This window comes from Narcine bancroftii, chromosome 2, assembly GCF_036971445.1.
Source record: "Narcine bancroftii isolate sNarBan1 chromosome 2, sNarBan1.hap1, whole genome shotgun sequence".
Taxonomy (NCBI): Eukaryota; Metazoa; Chordata; class Chondrichthyes; order Torpediniformes; family Narcinidae; genus Narcine; species Narcine bancroftii.
Genome location: NC_091470.1, coordinates 42,547,529 through 42,574,826, shown reverse-complemented (window position 1 = coordinate 42,574,826; position 27,298 = coordinate 42,547,529). Strand labels below are relative to the sequence as shown.

The following is a 27,298-nucleotide window of genomic DNA, read 5'->3' as shown; positions in this document are numbered from 1 at the left end:
TGCTTGACACAAAAATATTCCGTTACACAGATAAATTTTGAAGCATGCAGGATGGAAATTTGTTATCCCTAGCAGATAGCATTTTTCTTAAGTGACATCTAAAAGAAAGTGGTGTCTTATAAATCTGACCCCAGAGGCTGACGGTTTGAAAACTGTCATACAAATAAAGAACTTTTCAAAAACAATGAATTTAAGTACCTTTTAAGAATAAATATACAGTATCTGGCACCAACGGGGATTAGAATATGCTGGATAAGTATTTTCCGGTTGCTTGAGATTTACTCTTTGAAAGCTTAACTGATATACCTGCATTAACAATAAACATTTTGAAAGACAAAAAAAACTATTCTGTACTTACACTGAACAAAATTCACTTTCATGAATATACTGTATAAACTTTAAGGTTTACTTTATATGACATTAATTTTTAAAATTTAGACATATAGCATGGTAACAGGCCCTTTTGGTCCACGAGCCCATGCTGCCCATTTACACCCAATTGACCTACACCTCTGGAACATTTTTGAACAGTGGAAGGAAATGCATGGAGGCACGGGGAGAATGTACAAACTCCTCACAGACAGTGCAGGATTCAAACCCCATTCCCGGATGATAACGCTGTAACAGCATACTGTTAAACACTACGCTACTGGGCCGCCATTTTCAGTCACATTCTTTGAAAATATTTAATTGTTGCCACATTTGCAGATTCCTCCCCCTCCATGGAACTGCCCAAAAGATGAACATAACATTATAGATAATTAACCCCACCCACCCCCAAGTCTATCCAGGGCGACTCTTACAGAGCAGGGATAAGGAGACACTTTAAGAGAGTCATCCCAATGGTGAGTGACATCAACCAGCTCTTCATCCTGGGCGACGCCACTGCTGTTTCACACAACTTTATTCGAACAGCTGCTACGAGCAAAACACGACCACAGCAGTCTGCCAGCTGAATATTTGCTTCCATCTTCAAAGGTTTATGTGTTACTTCAGAGAACATTTACTTTTACTATTTTAAACTTGCATATTTTTTATCTATTATATTATTCTTATTTATTTTAATTTTAAAAATTTATTCTCGTTTTTTTTTGCCAGTTGCTCGAGGCTGTCAATTGCTTGAATTTTGGACACCAGGGATTTTATTATATTTTCATTCTGGGAACTTTTGACTTTGCTGTTTTTTTTTAAAGATTAGGCCATTGGAGTGACTTCATCACCAATATCGAAGTACTCGAGCTGGCAGAGTCCACAAGCATCGAATCCATGCTGCTGAAGACCCAACTGCACTGGGTGGGTCACGTCTCCAGAATGGAGGACCATCGCCTTCCCAAGATCGTGTTCTATGGTGAGCTCTCCACTGGCCACCGAGACAGAGGTGCACGAAAGAAGAGGTACAAGGACTGCTTAAAGAAATCTCTTGGTGCCTGCCATATTGACCACCGCCAATGGGGTGATATCGCCTCCAACCGTGCATCTTGGCGCCTCACAGTTTGGCGGGCAGCAACCTCCTTTGAAGAAGACCGCAGAGCCCACCTCACTGACAAAAGACAAAGGAGGAAAAACCCAACACCCAACCCACCAATTTTCTCCTGCAACCGCTGCAACCGTGCCTGCCTGTCCCGCATCGGACTTGTCAGCCACAAACGAGCCTGCAGCAGACGTGGACATACCCCTCCATAAATCTTCGTCCGCGAAGCCAAGCCAAAGAAAAAAAAATAAAAAGGCCGAAGACTAGCTATGATACTCACAGTTCTTAATTATAAAACATGAAAAAAAAAAGTTATGTGATTTTTTTTGAATTAGCAGTAAGTGCAAATTGTTAAAAGGGCTTAGACGAAATCACATCATGTTGTACTATCTTTCACAAGAGTGATTAAACACAATTATCTCTACTCCTCTGGAAATAATAATTATAACTTAGTGACATTTATTATGTTCTGAATCATGTGTATCATCATGTTACACATAATTCCATTATGTTAACATTTTTATGAATAAAATCTGACAGGATTCTCCATTATGCAATGTGAATTCCAAAACAAGTCATTAAAAGTCATATGCCAGCTTCCGAGGAGTCATGAACTGTCGTACCACTTCATTAGTCACCTGCTTGCGTCGTGCTTGGTGTTCTGCTATGATAGGTTGTAGTGTTTCAATGAGAATTTTCTTTAGTTCTCCTGTGAGAAGTTTTCCACTTGAATAGTCCTAAAGATGAGAATTCTTAGATGTAATTTGGTTGATTACATATCAGGCCAATTTGTAAATCACTAAAATAATTATACATGATGTAGACCTGAAATCTCACTTCAATTATTAATTCAGAAAAATCACGAGATCCATTTATTGTATTATCCAATTGTTTCTTAAATCCAGAATTCTTTACCTCCAATGCTTACTTAAAAATTATTTCTCCAATGCCTGTTTCATAAAATTGCCAACTCTCTCTGCAACAATGTATGCTGTCACAAAAGACATATCACAACACAAACTATTGAAGCAGAGACTTTTTCTGCATTGCCCCTGCAAATAATTAACCAGAAATGGAAGTAGCATTTAAGGAATGCTCTGAACACATTAATCTGACAAGATTTTAACCTGCAACACTGTAGGTGAAGAACTTGACCAATTACAGCCTTAAAATAGCATTATTAAAATATACAATTTACTTGGTCACTCCCACATTGCAGCAGGTGTGAGCTTGTTCTGGGTGTCTTGGCTGCTACTTTTCCTGCATTACCACAGAGAATAATTTTCAAAGCCATTTGTTGGCAGAAAAACTCCTGGGGTTTCTTGAAGTTTTTGATATGTAGGGCTTTTTGCAAGTAATTCATTTAGTGCACTGACCAGGACCTTCTCTGATGTATATTGTACCACGTTGGTAAGATAGTGCAATTAAAACAAGCTGTAAATGTTCTACTGGCATTTCAAGTTGCTACTCCTATTGTATTTTAAGATGATGGTATGACTGCAAAAGAGACAGAAGCATTTAGGTAACAAGATTTAGCTAGGTTGAGTGACTGGGCACAAAGTTAGTAAATAGAGAGTCGATGCGTGCATTTTGGAAAGATGAATTAAAAGGCAAACTATTACCTAAATAGAGGGTGGCTGTAAATGATTGGAGTTCAGGAATCTAGATGTCCTTGAGCATGAAACACAAGTAGCCTGTAGTGTATCAATTACCGGTAATTAAGGCAAATGGCAAAGGGTATGGAATTGGGGAAATATTTTGATGTTTTACTGTGTATTGATGGTTCACTTGGAATACCAGGTACAATTTTGCTCTTTGTATTTAAGAAAGGATTGTAGTGGGCCGAGTGGCCGCATAGCGCAGTGGGCTGAACCATAGCCCGTGCTGAGCAGCTGCGTGGCACCGTGGGCCTGGTCGCCACTCACTCTCCTGGCTGGGAGGCCGTGCGCAGCACTGCAGGCTGGGTCGCGGCACACTGAGGAGTTGAGTACTCTCCTTCAAGATGGCACAGGGTTTCACCGTCTTTACATTAAGATGTGCGCCTGCAGGTGAGTTGTAGGCACGGGATAATGTCACTTCCAGTCCTGGGAGTCCAGGGGCCAGAAGGGATTTAAAAGAGGAGGCAAATTTAAATAGAGGTGTTTTTGCTGACTAACTACTGGAGTAGTCGCTACAGGATATACAAATACTGGAGCAATCCAAAAGAAACTCATTAGGCTAATTTCTGGATTCTACTATCATAACAGTTATAAGATTAGATTGGCAATTTTTGATGTTTGGAAAAGGGGATCTAATTGAAACATAAAAAATCCGAAGGGAACATGACAGGGCAGATATTGAGATGTTCTAACTTGTGGGTGAGTCTTGAATGAAGAGACAAAATTATAACCAGTCATTCAAAATTGAGGTGGATAAGAATTTCTCATTCAGGGTGGTGAATCTCTGGAGTTGGTATTTAAAGAGTAGATACATACTCTTGGTGCCTGCCACATTGACCACCGCCAGTGGGCTGATCTCGCCTCCAACCGTGCATCTTGGCGCCTCACAGTTCGGCGGGCAGCCACCTCCTTTGAAGAAGACTGCAGAGCCCAGCTCACTGACAAAAGACAAAGGAGGAAAAACCTAACACCCAACCCCAACCCACCAATTTTCTCCTGCAACCGCTGCAACCGTGCCTGCCTGTCCCGCATTGGACGTCAGCAAAAAACGAGCCTGCAGCTGATGTGGACATTTACCCCTCCATAAATCTTCGTCCGCGAAGCCAAGCCAAAGAGAGAGATACATTTTTGAAAGATTAAGGAACTGAGGACTATGTGGAACTGGCACAGAAAAATCGAGGCCTGTAGTAGTTCAGCCCTGATCACATTGAATGGTGAGCACGCCTGAGGGCTCAGCTGTCTTGCATTTATTTCTCTTTTTTGTGATGCTATACTGTATCTCAGTGAAAATTAGTCCTAGAGATACAGTAGAGGAACAGACCCTTCAGTCCAAGCCAATCATCAACACTTCATTAACAGGGCAAATGGATACAGATTCAAACTGCAATTACCCGCTTTATCTTGTCCAGTGTCTCATCATCTTCTAGGAAAAAGCTCAAGTACATACAAGACACATCCACTTCACAGTTGCCACCAAAGCGTTGATGTTCTTCAATAGTATCTTTACCCCCTGAAAATGCATGCTTGTTGATCTGAGGAAATATCATTAAAATTAAATTAAGGACATTAATGTTGTACATTTGTATATTTTGAATTCCTAACTTCAAAGAAATGTAACACTATGTATATTTCTACTAAATCTTACTTGTATGCAAGGTAAATATACACACCCCAGATCGACCAGCAAATATGGGAATGAATTATTACGTATACATGATGTACATTACCTTTGTTTTTATCTGCTTTGGGGTATCTGTGAGGAAGATGGAAGAGTTAGGGTCACTAGCACTCATCTTTGTCTGTGCTCCTTGCAGAGCAGGAAAGAAGACCGAATGTAACAATGCTGGTTTTGGGTAACCAATTCTTGGAGCAACATCCCTTGTCATCCTAAAATAAGGGTCCTATGAAAAAGTCATACATACAAATGATAAAACTTAAGTATATTTCCCAAAAATTGATTTGATAGAGTCAAATGTAAACAATTAGAAGTTTAACTATACAGTAAGAGAAATTACCAATAAAAGCATAGATTTTACATAGCTTATTTACAATTATTTATGTACCTATATTTAACTAATTAGGAACTATTACAACTAATTTGATTTTACATGTAGCAATATTTACGGTTTAAGTGCAAATTGAGAACAATATATTCAATCCTGCTGTATCTAAATTATTAGTCTCAGCTGTGTAACTGAACATTTGTGGCCTTACTGTATGTAATTTCTAAATGGTGAGATAGAATCCATAGATGATACCATTTACAAACTTGAGCTCAGGTGCTTTTCTTTGGATTTGTTAAGAATCTGGCAGGTTCTTCAATGTGAAGAGCTCCAAAACAAAGAGCAACTGCCAAACTGATCTTCAAACAAATTTTAATGAAAGGCCATGCATTTATATGGATGTAAATACAAATCTCTTCTCTATGATGTTTGGAACATCAGCCTTTTTGTGGTCAGTTGGTATTACAGCATGTTTTATGGCCAATTACTTACTCTGAACAACAAATATTTTGTTTCCTGAACATTTTCGGACGTATTTTATGGATTTTGAGCTGCTAATTATGAAAATCACCTTAAAGTTTTCCTATCATGTACTTTTTAAAAAAGATATAACATATTTTGTGATTTCCTTTCATATTTTGACTACTAGTATAATCCCCACAAAACAAGCCATTTTGGTTGGTCCTGGGCATGCACACAGTGCAGATGCTATGCAAATGTTGTCTTAGGCCTGGATATGCTTAGTCAAATAGGCTATAAAAGCAGCTCACATATACAGATGCTGTGGTCTAGATTGAACACATGTTGATGCACATGCTCTTCAGGCAATAGCATAGTGAGTGTACGTAACAATAGCATTTATTGTTTTCAAGAAGAATCAGTACACCAAAAATGTCTTGTCAATGTTGCAACTGTTGCAATACATTATTTTACATTTGCGGTGAGTAAACGATCAAGGCTCAAAGATACAGCATGACTGCACTTAATAAGAAAGCCTATAAGCTCTACTTTGGTTGTAAAATTGGTGACCAAGACAAATGCTGGGCTCATTAGTGCAAAACATTTTTAGATCAGTTGAACTAAAGTAATGTGTCAGTATCATTATGCAATTAAACATGTTAAATTTAATAAAAGTTAATTTAATGTTTCTTCAACTTCCTACGTGATTCAGCAAATTTGAAATTATCCTTGTGTTCAGCTTAAAGTTGTCCATCATAATCCCCAATTTAATTTCCGAAAGTAAACCTTTTGAAAATAATTGTGATCCAGTATTATTTTTGAAATGCACTTAAATATGTAATAAAGTGCAACAGCCAACCCTTTTAGAGAAAAATCCCACAAACAAAATTGGCAGCAAGACTAAAGGCAAAATAATTCTGTTTTATTTGTGTTAGCTTAGAAATAATTAGTCCTGGGCAAAGGGACTCTCTATTCCCCTTAAAAGAAACATTTTAGTTGACACTTACTCAGGTTGTGGAACAACAATCGCTCTGCTTTTTTAGCTGACAATAGTGTACAAAAGTGACATAGAGAAAACAAAATCACATTCCATACAGGCTAAAATGAAATACCGTGGCAATCTCTGCAATTTATAATTTTTAAAAATTGGTACTTTTCAAGCATGTGTTTTTTTTTGATGATACTGTACTTAGCTCTGACCTGGTCAATGGCACAAGGAATAAGACACTGAATATCCTTTCGGCCGCTGAAGATTTGTGGAAATGAGGAGCTGAATGATGGAGCAGCCTGTATTGCAGGGAAACTGATCTTTCCTGCCAATTAAAAATAACGTGAAGAATTTTAAATGTTTCTTAAAGAGAGCAGGCAAATATCTAAAAGATTTTAAAATAGTACAGTATAGCTGTTGGAAAAAATATCTTGTATAATAGTTTTCCATTGTTCCCTCAAATGTTGTCAGAACATTCTCACTGAAATGCACTCAGTTTTCCTCTCTCAGCCTCTTATCTGCTTATCCTTTGGTTTAAATCCCACTTCAGGTACTTTTATACAGCCACTGACATGCAGAAAATTTCCCGTAAAAATGTCAAGATGGATTTTTTTGGAAATATTTTATTTTGATTTTATCAACAAACAGCACCATGATTACCATCACAAATAGATAGAATAAATGTGAATTAATCATTGATTCATGTCTCCAAATATAACCCCTATTCCCCCCTCCCCCAAACTGAATAAGAGGATAAAAAGAAAAAGACAGAAAAGAGAAAAAAGAGAAAAAAGGAAGAAGAGAGGAGCTGTCAAGATCAGGAATCTGATTAAAAAAAGCCCAATTACTTTTGTCTAAATCTCAATAAAGTGAAGAAAAATAAATAGAATAAATGTCTTATTTATTAACTATTACACTTTATCCTTAAATTGTAAGTAATCTTTTCCAGGGGAACACAACTATGCATTTCAGTATTCCATTGGGAATTCCAGAAGGGAATCAGATTTCCAGGTAACTGCAATAGATTTCCTGGCCACTGCCAATGCAATTTTAAGAAATTCTAATTGGTACGAAGACAGCCTCATTTTTGAGACAGAATTTATTATGCAAATTCCATCCCATAATTTTTCAACTGGAATCCCTATACCTTTTAACGAAACGGATGCAGTGTAAAATGACCACAGCCACTCCGTAAGAAACAGGTCTAATGAATAAGATGTTCCCCCTCCAACAACTCCTCAACATAGGGAAGCTGTGTAAAAGTGCCCCTACATAAACGACCATATATAGACATCTCAGAGGTAAGTGTGCTAATTTTTTGCGGGAATAATTCCAAAGTTCCTGTGTAAAAATGCCAAGTAATTCACTTTGCCCTCTGCCTGAATTCATTCCTCTTCCATACTCTCTTATTCTCTCTCTCCATATAATGCAGTCAAACCTAACAAAGTGTGGCAGCCCACAACCACAATTGGTTGCGAGACAGAGGGCCAGAAATCCACTTTTGGCGGTGCTAACTTAGTAGCAAAGGGAAATTCTTGTACCCTCCAAGATTTTGGTTGTTACCTTCACTTATGCAATGGATCAGGCTGATCCCTTCTCTGTGTACTTTCGATGAAAACAGTACACATGTGGTGAGGTTTCAAGTTGATCACCTTTCATTAGAACCAATTCTTTGGCTAGTATTTCATAGATGGTACCTGGCCTGCTGCACATATCCAGCAATTTGTATTTTTCTCTCAAATTTTTCAGGATCTAAAGCTCTTTTACTTTTCCACTTGAAACATTAACGTAGTACAAGAAACAATAAACGATCAAGCCACTATTCTTGTGGCGCACTACTGGTTCAGGTCTCCAATCTGAAAAGCAACCCTTCACTACCACCTATCACCAAGAAAAAATTCTGACTCGCTAATTCTTCCTTAATGATGGCTTCAACCACTTTCCCAACGACAGATGTTAAGCTTACTGGCCAATAGTTATTTACATTTTGCCTACATGCTTTTTTTAAAATATAAATAGTGGCAATGACATTTGCCACCTTCCAATCTGCTGAGAGTCCAGAGAATATTTGTAAATGATCACAAACGCCTCTATTGAAATGTCCACCATTTCTTTCAGTATCCTGGGATGCATTCCATCAAGTCCAGGGACCTTCAGACACACTAGTTTGCTCAGCCATACCCCTTTAGCAATTGCACTGAGATCATCACTTCCCAAACGACATTTTTCATATGTTAGATTATCTTTCACGACAAAGATGGACACATAATAGTGGTTCAAAGCTTCAGCTTTGTTATCCAATGTTATCTCATCTTCCAAGGATTCACTTTGACCACCCTGAATCTCAACATGGACAAGACAAAGGAGATGACTATGGACTTCAGGAGGACCAGGGTCGACCACCCTCCACTACACATTAATAGCTGGGTAGTGGAGAGAGTAGAGTTCCTCGGAGTCTATTTAAGATGTGACCTATCAATGGCATATCTCATCTCTTGTCAGAAAGGCGCAACAATGAATGCACTTCCTGAAAAGACTAAAGCAGGCCAGGCTACCAGCCACCATGATGTTAATTTTCTACAGGAGATCTATCGAAAGTGTCCTGGCCAGCTACATCACAGTGTGGTACAATTGCTGTAGAGAATCAGATAGGAAGTCAATCTATAGGACCATAAAAGCAGTAGAGGATCACTGGTTCCCCCCCCCCCCCCCACCCCCCCACCTTCCCCACGCCACCAATGGGATTTATTGGGATCATTGTCTAAAGAGGGCTCGCAAATAATGAGGATCCCTATCACCCTGTACATAGTATCTTTCAGCTACTCCCTTTGGAAAAGAGACACTGGCGTATCAGAGGCAGAACTACCAGGCTAAGGAACAGCTTCTTCCCACAGGCAGAGAGACTGCTGAATGACCAATGAACTGTTCATACAAACCTGCTGTGACTCAACTATTTATTCAACAATAATATTTATTTATTTTAATATCTGCATGCACAAGTACTGTGCATATGTATCATTGGTCTGTCTGTGTGTTATGTCTCTGTGTGTTTGCAGTGTGTTGCACCTAAGAATGCTATTTCATCGGTTGTACTTGGATGATGAACTTTTCCATTAAAAAAATGTACTATGTTTTTCATATTTTGTGCTAGTCTACATTTATAATGTCTTTCCTTTCTTTACTGCTTACTTTGTGGTTCTTTGATGCTTTTTAAAGTTTCCCCAATCTCTTAGTTTCCCCGCTGCTCTTGGCAACTTTGTATGCATGAGCTTTTACTTCGATGTCTTCCTTTATTTCCTCAGTTATCCAAAGGCCAGAAACTCTAGGTTCAAGAACAGTTTATTTCCAACAGAACTCTACCCCGCCCTCTCCCCTGTAACGCTAATTATGGAGGGCTTTGACACTTTTAAAAGTACAGTTTACACTATTGTCATACCACTTTTTTTGGATTACTATAGTAACTAGGAATATTTATTAACTTTTATATTTAATATCTCTTTTTAATTTAACAGCAGATGTACCATTGTATTTTTTTTAAGTACCTGCAGCAAGCAAGAATTTTGATCCACATGCACATTGTAGAATGAACATAATAATAAACTCATTGTCGTCTAAAATGTCACCTCCTCCTTTGGTACATTCAAAAGCTTCCTTGTTCAATTCTCTGCAAACCTGAGGCCATCCAAAACTACTGCTCACGCGCTAAGTTTCATCAAGTCCCTCACTAACCCGGAAGGGCGTGGCAAGATGGCGTAGAGTCTAGGCGTGTAATCTCGACCTCTCTGGCCAGACTTTTAAGAACCCGTTTTTAACTTTTTGTTTTTAAGTTTAAACTTTTTAAAAACTTAGTTTAAAGTATCAAGGAACTGTTATGGCCATTAATGGTAAAAAGATTAAACTTCAAGTGCAGAAAAAAATACATTTTCGGAGTGTTGAAGATTTAAAGCCTAAAAAAACCTGCTACAGCTTCAGATTTATTGCCTGTGGGAGCTGGAAAAAAAATGACCACTACTCATCAGGAGAAGGATATTCTCCTAGAATTACTCGCTGGAATTACTCGTTCTCAAGAGGAGGGTGCGTGTTCCCAAAAAGTGGATTCTGATTCTGGCAGCCTGCCAACTTTAACAGAGAGAATTCGTAGGAAAATGACTCCATTGTTTGAAACCACTCAGGCAGTACTCCAACCTGAAGACTTAAACTTGTCCGTGAGTTCTTGAAACAACTGCGATTTGTGGGGGGAGATCAGCATCAACCTCCTGAGGAGGCCGGGGTGCCATCGCTGGGGGTTCAAACGCAGTAAATCTGTTAAAAAATCTGTTGGAATGCCTGCTGTTGAGCTGCAGCAGGAGGTGCAGTTATCTGGTTTTGACACTACATTAAAGAAAACAGGGTTGAGTCTTTCTGAACTACAAGTTAACCTGTTAAATATTGTTACTCAGCCGATTATGCAAGAATTGGCTCAAATGAAAGAGTACGAGGTCAGAATTCACTACAGTTAATGCACGTGTGGAAGTATTTTCTGAAGATTTAAAAAAATTTCAGTCTGCTTTTTTGGAATGTAAACAGCAAGTGGCCTCTAATACAGAAAAAGTGATGGAGGTGGAAAAATCAGTTAAAGAATTGCGAGAATGTGAGAAGGAGTTAGAGAGGAAAATAGATTATTTGGAGAATCAAAGTAGAAGGAACAATGTGAAGATTGTTGGTTTGCCAGAAGGTATGGAAGAACAAGATCCTCTTCGTTTTTTTACAGAATGGATCCCACAAATATTGGGGCAAGAATTTTTCTTCGGAGGCTTGGTATTGGAAAGAGCTCATCGAGCCTTAAGAAGAAGGCCTCTGCCTGGTCAATCACCGAGACCCGTGATAATTCGATGCTTGAATTATTTGGTCAGAGATACAATACTTCGTCTAGCAGTGCAAAATGCGAGACAACGACAAGCTTCGTTATTGATTCAGAATAGTAGAGTTTTTTTTAATCCTGATTTGAGTCAAGAGGTTATTCAGCGTCGGTGTCGATTTAATTCAGTTAAAGAAGTTTTGTGGCGTAAAAGCTATAAGTCTACTTTTCGCTAACCGGCAGTGTTGAAGGTGTTTTGTGGAGACTTTCAATCTCGGTTTTTTGAGAATGAGCGTGAAGCAATGATTTTTGCTGATTCGTTGCCAGATGTACGAGGACAAAGACAGTCAACCATTGTCTCCTAAAGAAAAATCTGGTTGTTCTGGAAATGGTAGAAATGGGAATGGAAAGAGTCTAATTTCTCCTGAAATGGGGTCGCCGAGTTTGGAATCTCTTGGATGAATAGAAGAACTTTCTTATTCTTACTTTATTTTTATGTTATTATGATATTTTGATGTTATTCTTTGTTAGGCTGGGGAGGGAGAGATTTGCTCTATGTTCTATTAGTCATCAGCCACTGGTGGGTGATCCACACCCAAGATTGGTTTAGGGATTTTGGTAGTTTTTTTTAGGGTTTTTTTTTAAACTTTTTTTTTCATTTTTATTTTATTTAGCCTTTAATTTGTGGTTTCTTTTTCTCCTATTGGAGGGCCTATTTAGATTGTTTTGAGTTTTTATACATAGATATTATTAGTTCTTAGTGATATTAGTAGATATGTCAAAGTTGAGGTTTGCTACTTTTAATGTTCGAGGTTTAAATACATCAGTTTTTGTTTAGATAGAATGTAAATTTGTTACAGCAATATAATGTGCCTATATTAAAACATTTAATGAAGTTATGGACAAATAAAAAGAAAATTATAGATATTAGTGGTGAATTGTCGGCCTTGACTCCGTTGTATAATAATCAACTTATTTCTTTCTCAATACATAATCGAAGTTTATTACATTGGAGATTTAAAGGTGTGGAAAATTTGGGAGATTGTTTTAAAGAAGGTAATTTTTTTATCTTTTGATCAGATGAGGGACAATTATGATATTGATAAGAATTCTTTGTTTCTTTATTATCAAATTTGATTTTGGTAAAGCATGTGTTTGGTAGAGATATGATTTTACCTGAAGGGTTATATTTCAGTTATGTATTAAATATTACAGGATATAAATTTAAACTTGCTTTTGTACATTTAGCATTATCTGTAGTGAAAAAATGTATTGCTAGTACGTGGAAAGATACGAATATGATTGATATTAATAGATGGCATAATGAGATGAAATATTGTTTAATAATGAAAAAAAATCACCAATGTTTTGCGTGATAATTATAGTTTTTTTTATCAATAAGTGGTTGTTATATTCAGAATATTTACATTTTGATTTACATTGACTAGATCTTAATATGTATGCTTAATTTTTCTTTATTTTTTCTTTTTTTTATGGCTCTCCTTAGGAGAGTTGGCTGTAGGGGGGGGGGGTTCTCTTTTTTATCTTCTTTCTTTTTTTTCCTTTCTTTTTTCTTTTATATATAAAATATATCGTTCATGTTTATGTTTATTGTTATGTATGTTACTTATTATTTGTATTTTGAACGAATAAAAAAAGTTTAAAAAAAAAAGTCCCTCACTAACCCATTGTTTGTTGACCTGAAAACCTGCAGTTGCAGCCAAACCACATTTTCATACTATTTTTCAAATTTCTCCAAGGTCTTTCTCCATCCTATCACAGTAATCACAGTCATACATCCCTCTGATACAACTTTAACAAAGGTACCACCAGCTGACACGTTTCTTCACCCCTCCCCTTCCAGCATTCCAAAGGGACCATTCTCTTTGTGAATCTATGATTGGCACAAATCACTCTCATTACATTGCACTTTACTATTCAACTGTAGGAGATACAACACATCCTTTTACCTTTTCCTTTCCTACCAACCACTGACTTATTTGATGAAGCAGAGATTCACTTGTACCTTTTTCAATCTAATGTACAGCATTCATTGCTCACAATATGGTCTCCTTTACTTCGGATAAACTAAACACATATTGCGTGAGTTACTTGCCCTGCACATTGTCTAACTGGGAAGATTCAAGATAAGGTAGGAATCCCGAGCTTCCAATTCTATCTCACTTTAATTCTTTGCTCCACTTGCACTATGTACATCTGTATGTGGCTTTCTGCATTGTGCTAACAAGGCTCAAGACAAGTTTAAGGAGAGCCCATCATCTTGCATACCCCAGGCACATTGCAGATTTCGTGACTCAATATTGAATACAACATATTTTTTTCCCGGGGGGGTGGAGAAATGGCCAATACCAGAGGACATCTGGACAAGGTGAGAGGAGGAAAATTGAGAGGAGACATTAGAGACAAGTTTAAAAAAAAAAGAGTGGTGGGTGCCTGGAATGCATTTCTGGGGTGGTGGGGAAGCTGGTGAAATAGGACATTTAAAAGACTCTTAGATGGGCACATAGATGTAAAAAAAAAAGAGGGTTATGGCTTTGAGGTTGGGAATAGGTTAAATTAATGGTAGAGTAGTTTTATATAGGTCAGCACAACATAATAGCTGAAGGGCCCATACAGTGCATTACTCTTCTATGTTCAGAAAATTTGTTTTTCGTTTATACCCAAAACTGGCCAGTTCTATTAGAAATTATCATCTGGAATTTTAACTTTGACTTTCTTTCTCCAATAACATTATCTGGTCTGATGGGCATCTCCCAAGACTCTGATCTGCATGGCACAGCTTTTACGTTCTTTTGTTTGTTTGCTTTTTCCCTCTCACTCAATGTTTGGAATGGTTAGTGGAGATCAAATGAGAATCAATCATGATGTAAACTGTCCATTTGGGATGCTGGAAGAGGAGGGGAGAAGTAGTTTGTCAGTTGCTGGAATCTCTTTAAAGTTATGTAAATTGGAAAGAAAGGCTATAAATGATAATAATGGTGATCAAAGCCTCAATCGATCAGTGATTCTCATTGTCCTATCATCCCTTCTTCACCCATTCCACAACTCATCTCTTACGCTGCTCTGACAAAGAGCCTTCAACCTGAATATGTTAACTTTGATGCTTCCCTCAGATGTTGTCTGACTTGCTGAGTGTTTCCAGCATTTTCTGATTTTAAACCATTAGAAACAATATTTACATGAACATTAAATGAAAATTATGGACTCGATCCTCTTATCAATCTTTCACCTTTGAAAGTAGGCAATGTTAATCTTACCTATACAATCACTATCTCCAAATCCGAAGATTCCCTTCACTTGATTAAAAGTAACATGTTTCTGGATTTTAACCACATTTTGGTAGAAACCTGGGGTCTGTCTGCAGCCAAAACAGGAATTAAAATAATAAATGTTATCTCTTTGGAGGAAAAGAGTGATTTATAATTAATGAGTATTCTCCTAAATTTCCTCCACAATAATTTCATAATTTACCTGACGATATCAATTGATGATGTTATCTTCCAAGCTGTGTCATAAGCGCAATAGACAGTTATTAAAGGCAAATAGAATGTTAACATTCATTGCACGAGTACATAAATATAGAGGAGAGGTCATCTTGCTACAGCTGTGTAGGGTCTTGCTGAGAATCCAAATATGTGGTGTCATTATTTGAGGGATGTTCTCTTTCCATAAACCCAGAACTTATTTTTATTGTCATGATGAGAATGCACAGAAAAGGAAACTAGATTGTGCTGACTACTTCCAAAAGCTAAAGTGGGTGAAAGAAAGACTGGAGAAAAGGACCATTTCAGCAGCGTCACAGATGTGGGGTGCCAAATTCATTGAACAAACTAAAAGGCACAATGGTACATACTGCTGCTGTCTTAGTCTCCAGAAATTTGGGTTTGACCTTAACCTCCCCTTTTGGCTGTGTGGAATTTGCTAATCTCCCTACGATGACGTGATTTCCCCCCCAGGTGCTCTGACTTCCCCCCAGGTGCTCTGACTTCCCCCCCAGGTGCTCTGACTTCCCCCCCAGGTGCTCTGACTTCCCCCCAGGTGCTCTGACTTCCCCCCAGGTGCTCTGACTTCCCCCCAGGTGCTCTGACTTCCCCCCAGGTGCTCTGACTTCCCCCCCAGGTGCTCTGACTTCCCCCCAGGTGCTCTGACTTCCCCCCAGGTGCTCTGACTTCCCCCCAGGTGCTCTGACTTCCCCCCAGGTGCTCTGACTTCCCCCCAGGTGCTCTGACTTCCCCCCAGGTGCTCTGACTTCCCCCCCAGGTGCTCTGACTTCCCCCCAGGTGCTCTGACTTCCCCCCAGGTGCTCTGACTTCCCCCCAGGTGCTCTGACTTCCCCCCAGGTGCTCTGACTTCCCCCCAGGTGCTCTGACTTCCCCCCCAGGTGCTCTGACTTCCCCCCAGGTGCTCTGACTTCCCCCCAGGTGCTCTGACTTCCCCCCAGGTGCTCTGACTTCCCCCCCAGGTGCTCTGACTTCCCCCCCAGGTGCTCTGACTTCCCCCCCAGGTGCTCTGACTTCCCCCCCAGGTGCTCTGACTTCCCCCCAGGTGCTCTGACTTCCCCCCAGGTGCTCTGACTTCCCCCCAGGTGCTCTGACTTCCCCCCAGGTGCTCTGACTTCCCCCCAGGTGCACTGACTTCCCCCCACAACCCAAGTATGCTGACTGGCAAGTTAAAAGGCAGCTGAAAATTGCTCCTAAAGTATGTGGCAGTATGGAGAATTAGGGAAGAGTTAATGAGCATGTGAGAGAGAAAAGGTTATAGGGAGAATGAAGCTTAGGCACCATGAGCTCTGTGGCCTCCTTGTGATCCATAAAAAATAAGATTTGTGAGACACATTAGAATTTACAGCAGGTAGAGCATGTCTTCCCACTACTGCTCTTGCTCAATGAATCATGAAAAGTAACGTGTCCAGCTTATAGCCACATATTTATTAGAATTAATTTTAATATTAACAGGACCACATATGGAAGTTTTGATCATTAACAAATCACTTTCATAAATAAATGATCTTTTGCATTTGGCCTATTGAGTCAGAACTGGCTTTATGGAAGAGCAATCCAATCATGTTTAGTCCCCTGATTGCAATAGTGGATCTGCAGTTAGAAGAAAAAGAAATCACTTCAGTGATTTTTTTTGAGTGAATCATCCTTCCATATTTTTTTCAGTTTACCAAATTACAAATAACAAGTTTTTAGACCAAATTCCCCCTCTGCAGTGACTTGTTAGTCTGTTGCAGGAAATGCTGTCTGATCATTTCTACTCCTGGATGCTGTATGACCTGCTGAGATTCTGCAGCAATTCTTTGTCTGCTCAAGATTTCAGTACAGTATCTACAACCTTTGTATTGCCCTATTCAATCGTCTACTTATCAGTTTGATCAATGACTGCAACATTTTAGTGGAAGAAACTCAGTTGAAATCCAATTATACTTCCCATTATGTTTCTATCACAGGTGCCTAACCTTTTATATGGAATCATCAGGATTGGACACCTGCTGTTGTTCAGAAACTTCTGGATTTTGGAATCATTTTGATTTTGGTCCCTTTAAGTAAATGCCTCAGACCTAGCCTCCGCCGACTGCTGCCCCACTGGCTGTCCATCACGCCCCCCTCCCCCCCCCCCGCCCCCAACCCTGGCAGTCAGTCTGTCGATCCCCACAGGGCCGATGCCAGACTATTTTGCTCCTTAGGCCAGGCTAAGCATGGTGGGGGGTAATGCTGGCTGAGCTGAACAGTGGTCCAACATACACCATACAAGAGGCTCTCAACCAGCACGTTGGTGGAGCACGACCAGGCGGAGGTCGGAGGTGACGGGATGACCCGGGAGCTCAGCCAAAAGGCGGATAGCATTGGCTGCTCGGAGCTGGTGGCAAAACAGAACAGCAGGCTGGACATAAGGTGCATAGCTTCAGGAGGAGCGGGCCATTCGGGAGGTGGAGCTGAGCACTGACGGCTTTAAGGGCCAGCCCTCATGCACACTCCAGCAGCTCAGTGCCATCCATCGCCCCTCTCCCCCAACCAAATCTAACTCCTTACACTGCAGCAGGGGTGAAGTGCCAGAGTGGTTCCAGTTGCGTGGGGGATTATGGGCAAGGAAGACTGCCATTGCTCCCACATTGAGCCAGCCTCCACCTGCTTCTCTCTCACTGGGTGTTGAGGGCCAAGAGTCACCTTTCTATCGGGGACGATGGGGACTGGGACTATGGTGAATGGTGGGGACCTCCCTCTGAAAACAAAATTTATTACAGGAAATTAATGTTACTTATAAAAGTGCCGGTTTTTGGAGGTTGCTTGTTTTTGGAATTCCGGATAAAGGTTAGGCACCTGCATTACAACTTTTTTTTATACAAAGGCCAGACATCATCATATGTACCTGTTAAACACAAAAAAATCTGCAGATGTTGGGTTCTAGTGCAAACACAAATGTGCTGGAGAAACTCAGCAGATCATGTAGAATCCATAGGAAGTAAAAGGAAATCAATATTTCAAGCCCTTCATTGGGAATGTAGAAAAATAGGTAGAGCATTTGTAGGACTCTGACCCCAAACATTGATTGCCTTTCACTTCGCATGGATGCTGTGTGACCTGGTGATTTTTGTGTATCACACGTACTTGTATATTTAGATTAAAGCTATTGTTCCTAAGAAAAATATCAATAAAGTCACGGTTGCAATAGTGCTATGAACATACCCCATGTAATCCAGATCGGAGAAAATAAAGGTCTTATTCACATCAAAGCCGCAAGCAATAATATCTTTAGCATTCTCAACAGCATATTTATAGGCTTGTTCTAGTGTTATGTCTTTCCACAGGTATTTCTCATCATCGGTCAATTGAATTACAAGAGGTACGTTGAAAACATCTTGTAGCCACCTATTTAACAGAAATAGCTGGTATGAATAAGCTATATGCTTTCAATTGAAAATGTGATACATATTGAAAAGGCAATGGATAAATTGTAGAACAGTGTGGAAATACTTGCAAGTATTGAGAACAAAAAGCAAACATTTAAAATAACACACACCTTACACACCATAAAAATGGAAATGTCGATTCCACAATGTTTCATAAAATTATGTGTACGATGCACTCAATTAAATAAAGGATTTCACCCATACAACGTGCATATTTTCTGACTTTTGGATAAAATTTAATGGGCAACAGTTATAACGTTGCCTTTCAATTTCTGGAATCAGAATAGTATGCAAGTAATGATTTTAACTGGGAGACACTAGGCGACACTAGGTATTATTCTATTTAGGAGAATCCTAGTGAAGATTTTGCCTGCAATGGAGAGCAGCGTGATTCCCCTGTAGTTTGAGCAGTCTGATTTCTCGCCTTTGTTTTTGTACAGGGTGATGATGATGGCATCACGAAGGTCCTGAGGCAGGTTTCCTTGGTCCCAGCAGAGCTTGAAAAACTCATGCAGTTTGGCATGCAGAGTAAAACTACTGACATGGTCTTTGCCCTCAGACAGCTCCAAGAAAAGTGCAGAGAACAAAACAAAGGACTCTACATCACCTTTGTTGACCTCACCAAAGCCTTCGACACCGTGAGCAGGAAAGGACTTTGGCAAATACTAGAGCGCCTCGGATGCCCCCCAAAGTTCCTCAACATGGTTATCCAACTGCACGAAAACCAACAAGGTCGGGTCAGATACAGCAATGAGCTCTCTGAAACCTTCTCCATTAACAATGGCGTGAAGCAAGGCTGCATTCTCGCACCAACCCTCTTTTCAATCTTCTTCAGCATGATGCTGAAACAAGCCATGAAAGACCTCAAAAATGAAGACGCTGTTTACATCCGGTACCGCACGGATGGCAGTCTCTTCAATCTGAGGTGCCTGCAAGCTCACACCAAGACACAAGAGCAACTTGTCCTTGCTGCTTTAGTTGTCCATTCAGAGCCAGCTCTTCAGCGCTTGACGTCCTGTTTTGCGGAAACTGCCAAAATGTTTGGCCTGGAAGTCAGTCTGAAGAAAACTGAGGTCCTCCATCAGCCAGCTCCCCACCATGACTACCAGCACCCCCACATCTCCATCGGGCACACAAAACTCAAAACGGTCAACCAGTTTACCTATCTCGGCTGCACCATTTCATCGGATGCAAGGATCGACAACGAGGTAGACAACAGACTCGCCAAGGCAAATAGCGCCTTTGGAAGACTACACAAAAGAGTCTGGGAAAACAACCAACTGAAAAACCTCACAAAGATTAGCGTCTACAGAGCCGTTGTCATACCCACACTCTTGTTTGGCTCCGAATCATGGTTCTGTACCGGCATCACCTACAGCTCCTAGAACGCTTCCACCAGTGTTGTCTCCGCTCCATCCTCAACATTTATTGGAGCGACTTCATCCCTAACATCGAAGTACTCGAGATGGCAGAGGCCGACAGCATCGAATCCACGCTGCTGAAGATCCAACTGCACTGGTTGCGCTGGGTAGGTCACGTCTCCAGAATGGAGGACCATCACCTTCCCAAGATCGTGTTATATGGCGAGCTCTCCACTGGCCACCATGACAGAGGTGCACCAAAGAAGAGGTACAAGGACTGCCTAAAGAAATCTCTTGGTGCCTGCCACATTGACCACCGCCAGTGGGCTGATATCGCCTCAAACCGTGCATCTTGGCGCCACACAGTTCGGCGGGCAGCAACCTCCTTTGAAGAAGACCGCAGAGCCCACCTCACTGACAAAAGACAAAGGAGGAAAAACCCAACACCCAACCCCAACCCACCAATTTTCCCTTGCAACCACTGCAACCGTGTCTGCCTGTCCCGCATCGGACTTGTCAGCCACAAACGAGCCTGCAGCTGACGTGGACATTACCCCTCCATAAATCTTCGTCCGCGAAGCCAAGCCAAAGAGATAAAGAGATTTTAACTTCTGTCTCATTCTCTAGCTGAGTGCACCAGTAACACCAGTTCCAACAGCTAAGAGGATAGTTATTCTGAGGTCTTGATTTAAATTGAACAGAACCAGAGGAATGGCAAATAAGCACCTGACCTGTATGGGTGACCATATTCAGACCACGCAACATAGCAGATCTCGTTTCTCCAGATCACACTAAAATAAGGTAAATTGAACCTTGTGTACGTATTCAGTTGAATCTAGTCAGCAGCATTGCTTGCCAAGTCACAAGAGTACAAATTTAAATTTCATCCCAGAGTCTCCAGCACAAAAAATCTAGGATGTTACTCTGGTGTAGGGCTGGGAGTGTATCGCTGTGCCAGAGGATGCAGGTTTCAGATGTTAAACCAATGGCCTGCACATGTCCCAGCTTGAATCAGTCTTATTCAATAATGATCTCCAACTGAACATTTCTGAAACCTATTTTTGGTCGTTATCACAGTGCTCATTCTAATATCTTGCTGAGGACATACTGACATCTGCATTTCCTACATTGTAAAAGTGATTGCACCTCCAAATTATTTAACGGTTGTTGAAAAAAAAACACACACACACATTGGGTTTGAAAGGATTATGAGTGGTGCAACATAGATGCAAATGTTTTTTTACATGCAACCACTTGAAAAACTGGCTTTAAAGCCGATGGTGGACACTCTCACTAATTTGGCACAAGCTCTTATGGCAAAAAGTCAAATGTTTTGCTGCCTTTTGATAGATCTGTAAAGGTGTCACCAAGGTGAGCATTGGAGTTAATGCTGCTTCCAAGTTAATTCAAGTCAAAATAGAATGCAATAAGGTTAAGAAGCATACTCGGGGGTTATTATCTCACATACTTACTTTGTGAAGATGAATGGGATAAGATGACCCATATGCATAGCCTCTGATGAAGGACCACGCCCTGTATACAGGTAAAAGGATTTCTTTGTTTCAAATGCATCAAGGATTTGCTGCATATCCCTTTAAAACAGATAATCAAAAGAATATCAAAAATACAACTGACACAGCTTTGCAACACAGGTTTACAAGTGTTTGGGATATTTGAGAACCAATTTTATTGGAATGGAAATATCTAGATAAGCCCACTTTTAAATTGATTCACGTCACATCGTAAATATTTCAATTAACAATTAGGACTCAATAAAGCACAACAAATTTGAATAAGATTTTACTAATCAATTCTTCAAAAATTGATTTTTAGAATCATCATTATCTTATGAAATCTCCATTGTTTTTCATTCCTTGTTTTGATATAAATATTCACTACAAAACAAAGATTCAGCAGTGATTATCTACAAAAATATGCACAATCTTTAAATAAATCTTAACTTTAGAAATGTAGCAACTGTGTCACAGTGCACAATGAGAAAATGATCAGACGTAGTCAAGTCAAAGTTCAGTAAAAGTTGTTTACTCAGTCACACGCAGCTTTTTAAAACCCTGCGTGTTCCAAATGACGTCATCACATCGTGACGTCATGATGTCACTCGGAACCTCCCGAGCCGGTTCGATTAAACCTTCGGTGAGCTGCTACAAAAGCATAATATATGGTGAGAGAAATAGTTAGCCTGCACAAGAACAATTACATTTCATAGATGTTGCCCAATCTGGTTTTAAATCTGGAAATATAGTTCAGTATTTATAAAATCTACTGTATGTACCAAGCTTAGAAAATGTAATTTCAATATATTTCTATATTTGAAGAAAATCCAAACTTTTGAAAAATAATTTACAATGAATACAGAAAGTTTAAAATTTTGCCAACCGATGAGAGAAGAAGATTCCTCTGTGAAGAAAGTGATGAGCCTTTTGCCCAGTGAGCTGTTCTAATCGATCAATCAATGTCTGATCAATTTTGCTGCTTCCAAACCGAACTGAAAACAATGAAGTTCTCACAATTAGTATGCTGGAGCAATGCAGCATTCCTGAGTTATGACATAATAGAGATATTAAATCATTCAATTACTAATCCAAATAAAAGTGAAATGCGGTTTATCTATAAATGCCTACAATGAAGTTGCACATCGTCACCAAAAAAGATCCCCCAAAACAATCTCAGATTCCCATTAGAATGAAATATTTAACCGTATTGCCATAACTTCAAGTGCTTTGAGATAGTTTTGCTTTCTTTCCATGGAGTACTTTCTATTTATCAAAGGACATTTCATACAAAAGCAATGTGTTCCTGTTACACACCATTGTTCATTCTAACCTATCCAATTATTTCTACAAATATTTAGTCCAGGTAATCAGGTACTTTGGGAAAAAAAACATTCTTGGGTTGCAATTGCTATTTGAGTCGCATTTTAGCCAATCCATTGCTGTCCTGACAATTTAGTTAGGCACCAACTTGTCTGTGTGGTGGTGAAGCACTGCAATATTTACTATGATAAAATGTAGTAGTTTGATGAAACTCAATGGTTTGTTAGGCCAATTCAAATGCTAGTTAAGAATCAAAAATTCAGTTTGACTCTAAGGGTGGCAAGTTTCCTTCACACAAGCACAGCAGTTGTAATTTTCCAATTATCAGTAATTTCATGCTACCTAATTTTAAATATTCTTATAATAAAATGCTTTTTTTGGGCTACATTTTTAATTTCAAGTAATGCAAAATATTTCTCTAATCTTTATTCTACTAAACGGAAATAGGCAAATTTGTATATTACATTTAAGATTAAAAAAAAAAGGGATATTCACCAATCAACTTGTCATAGTCCACCCCTTTGGCACTGGACGTCTGCACTGTCCATGGATCAACATAGTCTCCATCTTCTGCAACAGCTTGGCTATTACTATTAATCGTTGTGCAGTTAGTGGGTGGGTTGCCAACCTTGTATTCCTGACCTGTCAATGTTTTATAATTCAGCTTCAGTGCCAACAGTTCCTTTACTGCAGCATCAATTTCCTCCTGAATAAAAAAAAAGTGGTAGCTTGTAAAAGGACTACTCTTTTATGAATATAAATCACAAAATTCTGTAGACACCGTGATTAAAGTAAAAAACACCCAATGCTGGAAACATTCAGCAGGTCAAACAATAGCCTTTATGTAGCAAAGGCAAAGATACAAAATTGACGTTTTGGGCTTGAGTGCTTCGTCAAAGTATGAGAAAATGCAGGCAAGCGTCCAAACAAAAAGTGTCAGGGGGCAGGTGGCAAAGGCAGGAGATGATAGGTGGAGAAAGGAGGGAGGGGACAGCAGCAATGAGGGGGAGAAGGGATGACTGGATGGATGGAGGAACTTGAAAGCAGGAAAAGGAGGAGGGGAAAGAAAAGGCAGGCAGGTTTAGTGGAAGGCAGTAATTCAATGTTAATGCCATCTGGCTGAGGATGCCCAGACAGAAAATAAGGTCTTGTTCCTCCCATCTGTGGTTATCAGGGTGGGATAGTACACAAGGCCAGGGACAGACATGTGAGCATGGGAGTGTGACTTACAATTTAAGTGATTGGTCACTGTGGTTGCAAATGGAGCGGAGGTACTGAGCGAAGTGATCTCCCAGTCTGTGACCAGTCTCTCCGATGTAGAGAATCCCACAATGGGTGCACTGAATGCAGAAAATAAATCCTCTGTATGTACAAGTGTTGCTTCATGTGAAAGGCCTGTTTGGGGCCCCCGGACCGTGGTGAGGGAGGAGGTGTGGGCACAAGTGTTGCACCTCCTTCGGGCACAGGGGAAGGTGCTAGGGGTGTGATGGGTGGGGAGGGATGAGTGCTCAAGAGAATCGGAGAGGGAGCAGTCCCTGCGGAAGGCCAAGAGGGGAGGAGAAGGAAAAATGTGTCTGGTGGTGGGATCCTATAGAAAGTGCCAACATTTTCTCATACTTTGATGAAGGGCTCAAGCCCAAAACATTGGTTATGTACATAAAAGACACTGTTTGACCTTCTGAGCTTCTCCAGCATGGTGTGTCTTCTACTCTTTTATGAATGACTGAAATGAAGGAAAGAGTCAGATTTAATTATTTTTCTCCATTTCTCCCTATTCAATGCTGCATACTATTGTCTAGTAAGGTGGTTATTCTGCAACTTTATAGAATATTCATAAAATATTTTAATACAAATTAATTGCAATGTAATAACTTTAATTTTGAAAAGTTAACTGATAAAATTTCAGAATAATGATGCCCACTGTGGAATAAATCTTAAAATATTGTTTAAAATAATGTAAACTCGGTCAACATTCAGTTTTAATTCCATTAAAAATCAGTTTCAGTCCCCAACAATTTTACAATAAAGCTAAATTATGACTCGTGCCATGCAAGCAACGAAAAACTGAAAAGAAGTTTCAGATGACTCTGTAACATAGTATTTCTACTCAACTCTGCAGATACCACAAGATGCACAATTTATAAACAGTTCAATATCTTTAACTATGGGCCTCCAATATTCTTAATGTGAAATCTTGAGTATTATGCTGCAGCACAAATGTCACACGATCTGGAAATTGGTTAATCCTGTTCCAAAACTACCGTGGGAATCAGACAAATATGTGTGATATTCCAAGTATTACCAGTTGACCTGTAAAAGGCAGCATTGGTCTTATTAGAAGTTAGAGCAAGTACAAACAAAGTTATTAAATACCATGGTGGTGGACTGAAAATACAAAATATTTTAAAAAAAATTATAACACATTTAAAAAAAACATATTAACCCGAGGTTATAAACACCTTAAACATGTAATTGAACAGACTTGGATAGCAATAGTTTTATAATCTGTTCAACAAATCAAAGTTATATACAGGTAGTCAACTTACAATGTATATTATATGTATCTGAATCCATCAGAAGACCAGTCAGTACAAATCGGAAACAAAGTCTCCTCCTCACTGATTATCAACACAGGCGCACCCCAAGGATGAGCGCTTAGCTCACTGCTCTACTCGTTATACACCCACGACTGTGTGGTCAGGCACAATTCCAATGCTATCTACAAGACTGCCGATGACACTATAGTTGTCGGCAGAATCGCAAGCGGCATCGAGGAAGCATATAGGAGGGAGATAGATCAGCTCGTTGAAAGGTGTAACGACAACAACCTTGCACTCAAAGTCAGCACAACCAAGGAGATGATTGTGAACTTCAGGAGGAAGTCAGGGGAATACACCCAGTCCTCAACAAGGGTTAAGAACGTCAAATTCCTGGGTGTCAACATCTCCGAGGAACTGTCCTGGAGCCTCCACATCAATGCAATCACAAAGAAGGCTTGCGAGCTGCCATATTTTGTGAGGTGCCATGCCAGCTGCTATATTTTGTGAGGTGCCTGAAGAGATTCGGTATGTCACCGAAGATTCTCATAAACTTCTACAGGTGTACCGCGGAGAGCATTCTGGCAGGTTGCATCACTGCCTGGTATGGAGGCAGCAACTCTCAGGATATGAATAAATTCCAGAGGGTCGTGAACTCAGCCTGCGACATCACAGACACCAGATTTCGCTCTAGAGGACACCTACATGAGGCGGTGTCTTAAAAAAGCAGCCTCTATCCTCAGAGACCCCCACCACCCAGGCCATGCCCTCTTCGCTCTGCTACCATCAGGAAAAAGGTACAGGTGCCGAAAGGTGAGCAATCAGCGGCATAAGGACAGCTTCTTCCCCACTGCCATCAGATTCCTGAATAATCAATGAACCAAAGACACGGCCTCACCTTTCGTGCACTATTATTATTTTATTTTTTGTAATGTTGTAAGATGGTTATTATATGTATGTTTACATTGTAATGCTGCCATAAAACACTGAATTTCATAACTTGTTTATGACAATAATTATCATAATATAGAATGTATTATAGAAATCTATTGCTCGCTAAAAGACTGCTGCATTTCTGTCATAATAATGCATAGACTAACATAATATTAAACCGAAATGTGAAGGTTTCTAGAAATATGGTTAAAACATCTTTGTTATGTTATAAAAATTTCAAGGGTACAAATAATTAGATTTGGAACAGAGTTGGATGAGAAATAATAAAGATTCTTGTTTTTAAATAATTTGGGAAAAAAAGATAACGGAAGCATTAAAGATAATGAATCTAAAATACTCAAAGTGAAGAAAGATTCTACAAAATGTGGTCAAGTTAAAAATCATTACAAGATAACCAAGAAATATCACCCAGAAATATTACCTTTGGTGCTTTGTTTGACTTTAGCAATCTGACAGTGTCTCCTTGCACAATCACTTTTGCATACAAATCCGACGGAGATGTGGATATTTCGCAGTTACTAGATGACATTTTTAATGACAGTTGTTCACCTGTAAATAAACCAGATATAAACTCGCCGCAGGATGCCGGTGCCTAGAACATTAGTCGCCCTCGCGGAGCCGGATCCATGTCCACGATAAAACTCGTTCTCCAGTCTTTAAGCCCTCTGGAATACGATGCTCATCCGCGACTTTTTCCTCTTCTCCTCCTCCTCCACCACCCTTCGGGCCCTCAGGTTAGCCTCGCCCCTTCTTCTTTCCTGTTCTCTCCCTTCCTGGGCCTCGAGGGGTGGAAGGAGGTGGATGCAGCCAGCCGGCCTCCTTTCTTCCCCAGGATCTCATGCAGCCCAATTCCTGCCTCTCGCCGCGTCCTAGTCCCCATCCTCCGCCCTCCCCGCCCTCAGCCAGGCCAGTTCTCGCCCCTCACCTTCCCTTCCCGACCGGTTGCATCAGCAACGCGCTGTCGCCCGCAGGCTCTGCAGAGCCAACAGCTGCGGCGTTCCCCCCACCCCACCTTCTCCCTCTCTTCCTCCTCACCCCCAACCCCTTCCCTTTCTCTGTCTTCGAGTAAACGGAACGTTTCTCTGTTTTCTTCAACCTCAGAGCGGACACGTAACGATGGAAACTCCACTAACCCGAGAGCACGGATGAACCCGCGGCCGGAACGAAACGCAAGCCGCCTTGTGGTGGGGGAGCCCGAATAGTGCGGACCCGGGAGGGGGGGGGAAGGGAGGAGAGCCCGAATAGTGCGGACCTGGGGGGAC

At 40.2% G+C, this 27,298-nt stretch overlaps 2 protein-coding genes across 4 annotated transcripts in view; one reads left to right on the top strand and one right to left on the bottom strand.

Moving 5' to 3' along the window:
• Window positions 1-1,913: 1,913 nt before the first annotated feature.
• On the bottom strand, window positions 1,914-27,298 carry wars1 (tryptophanyl-tRNA synthetase 1). Of its 3 annotated transcripts, none has more exons than XM_069916431.1 (11): window positions 27,170-27,298; window positions 26,458-26,585; window positions 23,041-23,251; window positions 22,109-22,217; window positions 21,184-21,303; window positions 18,127-18,309; window positions 14,695-14,795; window positions 6,792-6,904; window positions 4,857-5,030; window positions 4,521-4,661; window positions 1,914-2,208 (listed from the first exon to the last, which is right to left on the bottom strand). In XM_069916431.1, the coding sequence occupies exons 2-11, from the start codon at window positions 26,563-26,565 to the stop codon at window positions 2,050-2,052; spliced, it is 1,419 nt and encodes a 472-aa protein (XP_069772532.1). In that variant the 5' UTR covers window positions 26,566-26,585; window positions 27,170-27,298; the 3' UTR covers window positions 1,914-2,049. The 3 variants fall into 3 exon arrangements, with proteins under 3 accessions (XP_069772532.1, XP_069772534.1, XP_069772533.1); XM_069916433.1 differs by having other exon boundaries at window positions 27,133-27,171; XM_069916432.1 differs by lacking the exon at window positions 27,170-27,298 and adding an exon at window positions 27,072-27,150.
• Window positions 27,082-27,298, top strand: part of wdr25 (WD repeat domain 25) — a 53,119-nt gene continuing 52,902 nt past the window's right edge. Inside the window, exon 1 of the mRNA XM_069916435.1 lies at window positions 27,082-27,220. The gene's annotated coding sequence lies outside the window, so the exon portion shown is untranslated. The remainder of the gene's footprint in view (window positions 27,221-27,298) is intronic.